The 11972-nt window shown below is 33.5% G+C and overlaps 2 protein-coding genes across 8 annotated transcripts in view; one reads left to right on the top strand and one right to left on the bottom strand.

Moving 5' to 3' along the window:
• The first annotated feature begins 3 nt into the window (after positions 1 to 3).
• Positions 4 to 2342, top strand: Cchl (Cytochrome c heme lyase). The gene is made up of 6 exons (XM_066289873.1): positions 4 to 188; positions 287 to 531; positions 904 to 1035; positions 1094 to 1260; positions 1329 to 1538; positions 2072 to 2342. Exons 2-6 carry the CDS (start codon positions 301 to 303, stop codon positions 2133 to 2135), a joined length of 804 nt encoding a protein of 267 aa, XP_066145970.1. The 5' UTR covers positions 4 to 188; positions 287 to 300; the 3' UTR covers positions 2136 to 2342.
• A 3918-nt stretch (positions 2343 to 6260) lies between these two features.
• Positions 6261 to 11972, bottom strand: part of heph (polypyrimidine tract-binding protein 1 heph) — a 311014-nt gene continuing 305302 nt past the window's right edge. For all 7 annotated transcript variants that reach the window (XM_066289861.1, XM_066289862.1, XM_066289863.1 and 4 more), the window contains 4 exons: positions 11526 to 11618; positions 11315 to 11456; positions 11102 to 11254; positions 6261 to 8599 (listed from right to left, as the gene is read on the bottom strand). In XM_066289861.1, the coding sequence (XP_066145958.1) occupies positions 8467 to 8599; positions 11102 to 11254; positions 11315 to 11456; positions 11526 to 11618 (521 nt within the window). In that variant the 3' untranslated portion in view covers positions 6261 to 8466. The remainder of the gene's footprint in view (positions 8600 to 11101; positions 11255 to 11314; positions 11457 to 11525; positions 11619 to 11972) is intronic.

Raw genomic sequence — 11972 nt, 5'->3', positions numbered from 1 at the left:
CGGTGGTTTAACCTCACATTTATTGTACCCTTTACGATGTAAATGCATCGCAACAAACTTTCAGATTTTGAGAAAATGTGGAACCTTCAACCTATTTTTGTGTAAAAACTCAATTCATAGTGAGTGAAACTTTCTACAACTATAGAGCTGAGTAGTCAGATTATCTCCAAATAGCACTTTTCACCAAGGTGAGGATTCTGTTCATATATTATTATGTAACTTCAAATTCAGCCCTTTACTTTCCCACTTTTCTGCAATGTTTTATGTGTGTCTATATCGATTTCAGTTTACCCACTAATAATGGGAAATACAGTGTCTGCAGCTGAACTAGCTGCTGCTCAAATTGTCCATCCAAATGACCCTATCGTCAAAGAGAAATCTATGCCAGTTTCCCATCATAAACATCACCACTTTGCAAACTACTCTGGGAAAATCCCAGAAGAGTGCCCCATGCACAAAAAGCAACAGCCTGTCGCCTCTGAATGTCCAGTTGCAGGTGCAAACCAGGATGATGTTAACCCACTGAACATGGTACATGTCACGAAATAACCACAAAGTAGATCTGCTTGCAATTCCCTATTTCATAATTTTTACCTCTTTCATCTTCATCATAATAAAAAACGCTCATACATACCAAAACAAAACAAGTCAAGAGTAGCTGTTTCTGCAAAATTCTACTTTGAACAAATTATAGACGTTGGATAACCTCCCTACACAATGTTTTGGTAGAAAATATGCATTGGACTTTAGAATTAATAGAAATAGGGTAAACTTATACTAGAATTTGTTGCAAGTTTTTATTGTCTTTTCAATACCTCAATAACCAAACTATATATAGCGCAGAGAGGACATATTTCACCACACATTCATCTTGGGATGTGGAATATCTATTTTCCATTGTAGATGGGCCCAGCCAATCAAAACCCATCACCAGGACAACCATTCCCTCTCTCAAAGGAAAGACAAACCTCAACCATACCAAAAGCTATTGTTAAAGATGGTGAGAATCCCTTTTGGGTTTATCCCAGTGCACAGGTAAAATTACTAAAATTAAATTTAATATCATCATATTTTGTTCATTTAAAAATCGTAGATGTTCTGGAATGCCATGCTAAGAAAGGGCTGGAGGTGGAAGGATGAGGACATTAAACAGAAAGACATGGATGACATAATCAAAATTCACAATGCAAATAATGAGCAGGCATGGCAGGAAGTTCTCAAATGGGAGGCTTTGCACGCACATGAGTGTATGAATCCAAGGTGATATTTTATATACTTTATTTTTACAAAATTTAAATTTTTTAATGTTGAATCAATCATTTTTTTAGATTGAAAAGCTTTGGTGGGAAAGCTACAGACTACAGTCCAAGAGCTCGAATCAGACAATTGATGGGTTATGAATTACCTTTTGACAGGCATGACTGGATTGTTGACAGATGTGGGAAGGATGTGAGGTATATTATTGACTATTATGACGGAGGAAAGGTGAATAACAAGTATCAATTTGCTCTGTTGGATGTGAGACCAGCCTTGGACAGGTAAAATTACTTTTATTTTAACTGTAAGTGCCGAATTCACTAACGACGCCTAAGTCCGAGTACAAATTAAGTTCAAATTTGGCGTTTTCTTCTCATTCAAAATACGTGGGATAGTTATCAAGAAAATCGATTCAGTTGTATTTGAGTACGTGCATGGAATAAGGAATTTCTTTTACAAAAACATAGAGAACATACTAACCTTATTTCTATTTTCATCAAGGCTCATTGGAAAAGCTTTACATAGACGCTAGATCGTAAAAAACAGTAGACATGTTTATTGTTCGCGGTTTTGTACAGTCTCTTTCCATGACAAATATTTTCTTTGTAAAGTTACAAGGAATTTAATGTATTTAGCCTAAAAAGTTTCTAATAACTCTGAATATTTCCTAAGCATTAAGATTTTCTTGAAAATTGTATCCATTTCCAAAAACTGATTTTTGGATAGTTAATTTCCATAAAATATTGAATATATATATAAAAAATTAGTAAAATTTTCTGTTTTTCAAATGCTTAATAAAGTTGTTTGATTTTAGTGCCGAAAATATTTGGGATCGAATGAAAGTCGCTTGGTGGAGATGGTTCTACAGTAAAGAGTGAATTATTCCGAATATGAAGTAGTCTCTTCAATATTGATGTCTGGTCTCCATGAATTATTAAATTATTTATTTCTATGATGTTAAAAACGAACCATATTTATCATGTTACCTATGTTAGATTTTTGTAAGGAAACCAGTAACCATGTTTTGTTATTACTTAATGCAGTATGGCTCCTGTAATAAAAATTCAATAAAAGATTTTAAAATATTTCAACCTTTTTTATTGTAAAATGACCAAGAATAACTCTAAAACTTTCAGAATCAATATATAGTTGTTGATATAGATATAATAATATGTATTCGATTACATGATAATAGTCAATCTTCAACTAAATAAATATATCATTTTATCTTACTCATACAAATTAGCGATTGTTCTAAGATACAGTTAAATTATACCAACTGAACTGGCCGTTCTGACTAATACTGATCTTGGCACCCGAGATTGACTGACAACGATTGAATCGAAAAGCCAATTTAGTTTCTCAGAAATTTGCAAAAATGAGAGCAAACATTCGTTTTCAAATGAACAACGTTGATTTGTTGTGGTTTTTTGGTATAGTCACAATGACTGATATTCGTGTTTAGGTATTAAACTATTTTACAAGAACTTTTTACCACTGAAAATTATTATTATTTATATTATTATCATTACGATAGATCGTCACGTGTTGTCTACGAGCTATTTTAGCAAAAATTGTGAGTATACAATCTTTAAAAACACAACCCTTTGTTGGGACAAAACTGTTTTATGTACGTGTGCAATGACTTGTAAGTGTTAGAAGGAAAACTAGTTAACAAAGATTTCAGACGGGTTTTAAAATTGCTTCTGATATCTTCCCATGTATAAGTCAAAACATCGCAGAGGCCCGATTTAGAATGAGTTCAATATAAGGTGAGTTTTGAACGCAATTTTGCTTACTTTGACTTCAGTCCCTTGGGGAATGTTTTACTTTCCAGATTACAAAATCGAGCCCCTGATAGTATCAACAAGGCTCAAAACAGGCGTCAGTAAAGTTCTTTTATGCATTTTTTGGACTTTGTAATGATTGAAATTAATTTTATGCAGGTAATAATAATAACAACAATATATTATAATATGCGTCTTCACTACTGATCATGCCCATGCAACTACACTTGCCACACACGGACTTTGTTTCATAAAAATAAATATATTGAACTAGGTCGTATAAAAAAAGTCGGCTTTTGAGAAGATGCAAATTAGACCATTCCGACTACTAAGAATTGTTCCTCTTTAAATTTCTATAGAGTAATTGCTACAATAATGCATTGTGAGCTCGTACTGAGCTATATCGGCCTGCAAAATAAGCATTATCGGTGCAAAAAAGTTAAAATTTATAAAATTCTGTCGGTTAATTTAAATTGTGCCCATAGATTAAGCTAACGTTTCCCTACAATTATTAATTCTAAAGATTACCTAAGGTATTACTATCAATTAGTTTAGAGTACATTGGGAATATAGATAGATATACGCATGATTGTTTCCGGACGAAAAAGTCCGTCTTATGGATGTTACAATTTGTTTAAATAGATACTTTTACACAAAGTGATTTGTTTTATGTTGATCCCACGGTCAGGCACGATGGCCGTTATCTTTTTACAACATACGCGTGTGCCAGTTCACGCTTTATACTCACCAATCACAAATCTTTGATACTTCTGAAAATAGAGTTTAGAGGAGGTTTTTTTTTAAGGTGCTGGAGTGCCTTTTGCAATTTGGTGTTACAGTTTCTTTGAGCTTAACTTTTTTTAATAAAATATATGGTTTAAACAACAACAACTGGTTTTAGTTTGGTTAAAAAGATCAATCACAATTAGAATGACGATATTTGGTTTTCTTTGGTGCAATTTTGTAATATAGTGCAGCAGGTTTGTGGTATTATGGCCTTTTATTCGACTTGTACAATTAGATCTACAAATCGTTCCAAATTGAAGCTTCAGTGGAAAGAATTTTATTTCTTGAATCGTTAAATATTGTATTTCTTTAGTTATTTCCTTAATAGAATAACGATATGCTTTCATCTTTTAACGATTAGATGTCCTCATCAATAGTGAAATTTGATTTAGCGGTGACGAACTATTTGTTAGTAGTAGTTAATAAGTATTTACAATTTAATAAAGTAATTATCTAGGATGTAATGCTCAATGATTACTATGCCTTGGAATGAGCAAGTATAAAAATTAGCAGTGTAACTGACAAAGCTTCATATTGCGTATAAGTTATGTTTAAAGTCATATTTACATTTGTCAATTTTACCCTGTACAGCCTAACAAAACGTTCATATCAACAAATAATAAACAATATTGATTTTATTAACTTCCAAATTGCAAAACGCATTTCTTAGCCTTTCGGAGATTGAAGGAAGCGTTAAGAAAGTAGAATAGATGTAGCGCAAAAATGACCTTCAAGTGTAGGCTTTTAATCAGGTATTTAATGTATATATTTTATTTATCAAAAATATACATTTCAAATTCGGTTTTGACTTGTCCTTTGGCAAGTTAAGTTATCTTTATTGACGAACGTTGTTTTTTGTTGTAATTGTCACAGTATAGTAATAGAGGCAAACTTACACATGAACAGATCATGTTTGGTAGGTAAGATAATTTATTCAGATTCTGGTTATTATTTTATGGCCCTGTGTATAAAAATAAAAAAAACGTACTATTGAAAATGATATAAAACTGGACCCGCTTCAGTAGTGATTGGGTCCAAAGAGCATTGTAATCTTGCGCTGCATTCAGACATCCGTTTAGTATTATTATAGTAATGTAATTCTCTTCTCGGTTGTTTCAAATATGTATCTAGGATGTTGCTTAAATGTTCGTGGTAACTTTAAGGAAAATATCCTTTAGGTCAAAATAAGGAAAAAAGTGCCTCTAAACTTATATCCGGAATTGGTTCATTTCAATAAACAGATTGGTGACTTTGGCTAAATATATACTGCTCAGAAGAATCTAAGGAACAAGCATACTTTTGACTATCATCTTTATATATTGACATTAATTCATAATAAATTCACACAAGATTTTTTTTAACCGCTCTGTTCATTTTTTGCCTTTGGACATCAGATTGGAATCCAAACCAAGACTCATCTGCGAATAACACATTGGCCCATTCTTCTAGACCCCAATGATGGCGTTCCTCCTTCCGAGCCAAAGATTTCTTTGTCGCAGTGTAGGAACGATTCATGATGAATATGTAAAACATATTCATGTAGTTTAATTCAATATCAATATACTATGTATCTCAGGTAGGTTTCCAGTCAGACCCCTAGCTGTAGCAATTATAATACGCCTATCTTGAAGAACCAAACAATGAGCTTGAGCTACTGTTGTAATATGTGCACAGCCATCGTGTCCTTCTGCCACATCTCCAGTTTCTTTTTGTCGTATTCACAATCGACTAATAACCGACCGAGACCGAGTTTTTTTAATTATCACAAATGTATCATATATGAGAATTTATCGACAATTATCCTTGTTTCCTAGATTATTTAACCAGTATACATTTACCGCTTGTTTTACAGCATTCTAAATTTTTACAAGAATTTGAACCTTCTTTGATGAATTTTAGCTGTTTGATGCTCGTCCTCTGTAAACCGCTATATCTCTTAAGTAATTTAATGCAGTGGAATCTGCATTTTTTTGCAATTATATCCGTCATAATAGGCCAATGCGCCACCTCAGATAGAAATTGAGAGCTCAATTGAGAACCAAAACGCAAAACAATGTTTTTTAAATCAATTTCATTAGCAATAAATTGGAAGAATTTTATTCGCATATCCGTACCAGGCGTTAAATGATATGCAATTCCGCTAAAATAGGCAAGTTAGACCTGCAAATATTTATGGAAAACTTTCCTTAAACAAAAATGTAGTCTTGCAAATTTACTACTGTAGTAAACCACCTATAGGTGAACATGTAGTATAGAATCTGAGTTTAATAAAAACTTTACTCTACCTCTAGTTTGCTTTTACTACCATACTCTCTCGTACTTACCACCTTAAAACCTAGATATGGCTCAACAAAATATCTATTTTCAGAAGAACCAACCAAACGCAGACGAGATACAATGAATAACCAATGCAAACAAAAACAAAGCAAATATTTGAAAAATATAATTTAATCGAGAAAATATAAATGAAATAACGTAAACTAAGGAAGTTAAATGCAGTAATACTAAGGTCATAAGCATAAATATAGAACTAAGTATTTAATTAACCTGAGAAGCATCTAGTCGTATCTAATACAACCCGGAGTAAAGCAACTAAGAAAAAAAGAGGAAAAACATAAAAATGAAACTAGGTACATTATTCTACGGAGAAAAATTTTTGTGCGCACTCAAGAAGGTTGCAAACGTTAAAAAAATATATCTTTCAACAAGAACATACAGTCACACAGTTATTATATTGTAGATATTGACTTCGAATTTGGCAAATGCTTGCTTGCGTGATATGTCATTCGACAATATAAAATTTTGATTATACAAAAAACTGGAGGTGAAACTCTAAGTGTTGATCGATAGAGAAGGAATTAGAGAAGAGAATTAAATCTGAAAATTGAAAGTCTTTGATAATTTGACTGTTTCAGTGTTACGGGTTGACCTCCACCGTTTATTTGTACAGGCGAAACTTCGATCACGCTTTCATTTTTACAGTTTTAATTTACAAATTCATGATTGTCAAAGTGAAGTGTATAGAGTGTTATGATTATATTATTAGATACATAGAGAGAAATTAGCGTAAGCTAGGTTCTAGATTCAGGCAAGCATGTTCGAAAAAAGGAAGTTGGGACTAAGTAGAAAAACATAGGGAAATTGAGATTCAGCTTTGTTTCAGAGAGTAGTTTAAAAACACGATTGCCTGTATCGCGAAAGTATGATTTTGTCCTCTCGGACAAATAATTCATACCTTTAGGGTACGGCTACACCCTGTGATCATCCTAAACTAAATTCACTGGCTAAACTACCAAATAGACTAAAAAACTCTGCGACATTTAATAACAGTACTTACTAGCCACATTATAATACTAACTTTAGGTCTTTATGGATAGTTGTTTCAAAAACCTAATTTTAATAGTAAATTTAGAGTCATTTTTTTAATTAATTTAGGCGAAATACTGACCCAATACATAGTTTTTTTGTTCCATTCACAACGAGCTTTATGGAGTTAGGCCTTTAGCTGTATTTTGAATTGCATAACTGAAAGTATTTAAGTTTCTCAAACTACGTGTCCCGCTTTTATGCTCACATTACAGTTACTGTTGTTTTGAACTTCCATTTAAATTGTTTCTCTACATCTCCAAGTTGCCGTCCCATGTAAATGAAACGTTATTTTTAGTATGAGCACGAAAATGGGTTACACTGTACAAGTTTTATTAGGCTTCAAAATGTCCCTTACTTTTTTTCTTAGTAATCCCGGGCACGGACAAATAAAATCTATACAAAACGCTGCCACATTAGAAACTATGACTCCACAAAACTCGCTTGAAACATAATTTAATGCTGCAACATATGTGATTCTGCCCGAAAAAAATAATCAATTTTCAAAGCGTCTTTCGGGAGTCACAATGCGACTTTCAACTATAAATATAATGATTAATTTAAAATATCTTAAGATTTTAACCATATTGCACATTAAACAACCTAGTAGCTGTCAGGCCTTCCTAGAATAACATGCGTTAAACATCTCTATAATTAGATACAAAAAAGTTAACATCGCGGCGATCGTTCCCATCCATCATCAAACAAATCAAAGTCGCCCGTCAAACGTCTGCAAGTGGAACATTAAAGCACGGGTAATACTGGGACGCGAAAAGACATCTTGATCAAGCACAAAAGTGTAGAAAAATAATACGTACGGATAATACGATTACTTAACAATTGTAGTAAAACAATAAGAAAATATATTAAATACTATTACGTAAAGCTATAATAATTGTAAGATAAATAACTTGCGTAAATCTACTTAGAACCAATCATTGCAACTATCCTAGGTGTAACTCAAAATATCTTTTAAAGTATGCTTCTGTCGGTCCACATATTGGGACCGTCAGAAGTGGACTTAATGTTATGCTGACGAGTCATTAAACAAAGAAATCACCCGACGCTCTTCGAGATGCAAAGTGAAACACAGAAAAAGCTTAACCTGCCGGAAACAGTCTATAAAAGTAACAAAAGTATGCCATTTTGTATTAAAATATTTTATAATAAATAAGGGCGCTTTGTAGTAACGTTATACGTCAATTAGCTACCTGGCGGACTGGGCTAATGGAATGAATACTGTCCGAAATAAGGCTTTTCATAGGCCTTATTATATACTGGATTTCGAGAACGACACCCGTAGATGATTCGACTCCGACAATTGGAAGTTGTGCATCTTAATTAGGGCTACCACTGCTTCTTCAACGGTCGGCAGTTGGATCAAGGCCATCTTTTTGTCTTTTCTGTAATAAAGAAGAACATAAAACTATTTAGTTGTATGTCGGTTCCTTCTCGGAGAGAACATTTCTTGCCTAACGACCGGTTAATTTTGAAAAAGTCTCCTGAGGATTCTGAAGATGTTCGTCTTTAATTTGTGCCTAACTGCTGGACTGAAGCTCGTTTTTCCAAAATTTTAGAATTACATATTATGAGGAAACTACGCATTTTAGACCCACCCCAAGATCCAGAATCCGTGGTAGCGAAATTGAAAGAAGTGACTCACTATGACATCTTACGTTTTATGTACGTGCCGATTACGCTTGCGCGCTACCCATTTCTGACTACAAAAAACGATGACATAAGAGTACTAATTCGTGGCGCCCTTCCATTTGCAAAATAGAACCGATTTTGGTAAAATGACGACAACTGTTTGCTACTTACATACAGGGTGGTTCATTTAAAACAGTCTATCTGAAATATTTCGATCGAGATTTTTTGCCAAAAAACCTCGAGACATGACAATTTTACTTTTAAGGGGGACATTTTTAGATCCTAAATTCGTAGGTGTAGAGTCATCCTCCTAAATGGGGTGGCAACCACTTCAAGAACCATAAATGGCACGGGGACCTAAGTACCACATCAAATCAAAGGTATTTCAATTCTCTTTACAAGTATGCTGACATTTTTTCACTCCCCCTTTAAATATTGTAAAAAACCGTTTTAAAACATCGGTGAAATAAATTGAATAAAATAAATTTTTAAATAATGTTTTATTTAATTAAGTGTTCAAATTGCGATCTATTTACTTCAATATAAAAATAAAGTATTTGTTTAACCTTTTTCCTGAACATTTTATAGCATTTCGGGAGTTATTTCACCACATGCTATCATTATTCGGTGGCGAAAATCTTCTAAAGAGGTAGGTTTCGTTTTATAAACAACAATTTTCAAATGACCTCATAAGAACAAGTCTAATAGTGTTAAATGAGGCGATCTTGGGGGCTATTGAATGAAACCTCTTCTACTAATCCAGTCTTCGGGAAAATGTTGATCCAAAAGGTTACGTACAGGAACTGCACACAGAATTAAAAAATTGAGATTGATCAAAATGCTTTTACTCATTGCGTCACAAAATTGCACGCGGCGATCTGGATCATCTTCATTGAGGTTATGAATGACATGCATCTCATAGGGATGGAAATGATGTTTTTTAAAAATCTTCTGAATACTACTACGAGCAATAGCTGACGTTTCTAATTCTCGGGTGCTTGAAATAAACTTTTCTTTATGCATCTGATCCAGTTCGACATTTTCCAAAATTGCAATCTATGCACTCTCGTTGGTAACGGTGTCTCGCCTTTTATGTTTTTTGTTAGCAACGGATCCAGTCTCAATAAATTTATATATTAAATTCGTCACGTAGGGATGGCCCAAATTCTTACTGGGGTGCCTTCCATTAAAAAATTCTTGCAGTTTCTCGGGTTATTTCATTGTTTTTGAAATAGATGGTGACAATTTCAATTCTTTCTGCAGTGGTGTAAATCATGATACTTGAATCGTTGGATTAATCGACAAATTTTGCGGTACAAATCTGATCACTGTAAAATCGGAACAAAAACCCATCACCTTATCTTAAGAATTCGATGATATACATAATTTTTTGTAGTATTAGTGAGTTTATTATTATTAAATGTAGGTGATTTTTTTTTAATTGATTTCACCGATATTTTAAAACGGTTTTTTAAAATAATATTTAAATGCGGAGCAAAAAAAATTCAGCAAACTTCTAAAGAGAATTGAAATACCTTTGATTTGCTGTGCCACTTGACCCTTCATGCTATTTAAAATTCCGGGGGTTACCGGAAGGTTTAGGGGGATAACTCTACACCTTCCAATTTATGATCTAAAAATATCCCCTTTAAAATTAAAATTGAAGTGTCTCGGTGTTTTCCAAAGAAAAAAAAATCTATTCAAGATATTTCAAGTGAACTATTTTAAATCAGCCACCTTGTACAGACCTCTGTAAGTCATTGACGTACATCAATTTTTACTGTTACTAATCCTTTGCCCTGAACGAAAATAAACATCTCTCGACCACCCAAGGCTCAAGTTAGTAATGACCACCGACAAACGTCGGGTTTGGGCCGCGTGAAACAGCCTTAAAATTGATAATGCCATGTTTAATTCTACGGAGCGATTCGTAACGTGTACAGAGTCCTGAAAATTCAATAACCACAATTGGCATTCCCCAAAAATTTGATAGTTACAAGGGCAGTTCAATTACCAAAAAGTTACGCATTTTAGTTTTAATTAAAAATCCATTTCGAACATAGATTGATTTGCTGCGGTTTCTCGAATCACGAGACAACATGTCGATTTGGAAAATGATTACTGTATCACGAAAATTATCAATTCGATTTTGATAGGGACACCATATCGGAGTTTTATACAACTGAATATAGAACAAAGGTGCCTTTTTAATGACGTGTCATAATTAGGCAAAAATGATCACACGTTGAACTTACGGGAAGAACTTAAAAGCCTTGACAGTGAACCCGTTATCTGTAAATGCTTTTTTAATATCTTCCTCGTTGATCGTCGCCGGAATGTTGCTTAAATGCAAAGTGGCGGAGGGAGGGTAAATGTTTTGATAATTCTTCGACCCGGGCTTCTTAAATCTGAAAAAAAAAAACAATTTGTTAAGAATATGAACTTTTCCGTTGTTACTGAACACAGACCTGTGCAATGGACTTTGGCTGTAATCTTTCGTTAGACCGGCATCCGGTTGTCCCTCTTTAGGCATCTGCACTGATTGATGCTTGCTCAACATCACCCGAATATTCTTTCCGAAGACTTTCAGTTTGTCCATGTGTGTAATGGCTAAAATTTCCGATAGATCGTTATATTCATTGTTACGAAAACGTCTTTAGAAAATAATGATAGTCTTACCCAGGTGCGCCTGGTGGGGTTCGGCCATTTGTACTAAAGCAGAGTCTTTTTTGTTGTACAGGATTTTCACCCGCTGCACGTCCCCATAAACGCCTAAAATGTGTGCGGAGTTAGATCGTGGCACAGAGTGTTTTCTCAATGTGATTTTTCAAATAATGAGCTGTGTTTAATCATATAGAAAAAAATCTACTAACCAAATTAATCATATAATAAATAATAAATAGTGTGTCAATTGCAAATCGGAAAACAGATAAGAAAATGAGAGCCACACACTAAAATGAAACTATAAGTATACATTATTAAAACAAATATAAAGGTATAAAATAGTGTCATGCAAAACAAACATAAATTAATAAAAATACTACCGTAAGTAAATAAATGTAAATTACGAAGAAAATAGAAACTAAACGAACAACGATGAATCTAAGCAGGAAGCTTTTTAATTAA

This window comes from Euwallacea fornicatus, chromosome 14 (genome assembly GCF_040115645.1).
Source record: "Euwallacea fornicatus isolate EFF26 chromosome 14, ASM4011564v1, whole genome shotgun sequence".
Lineage (NCBI taxonomy): Eukaryota > Metazoa > Arthropoda > Insecta > Coleoptera > Curculionidae > Euwallacea > Euwallacea fornicatus.
The sequence above is the reverse complement of the archived record's forward strand: the minus strand, read 5'-3'. Positions and strand labels throughout refer to the sequence as shown.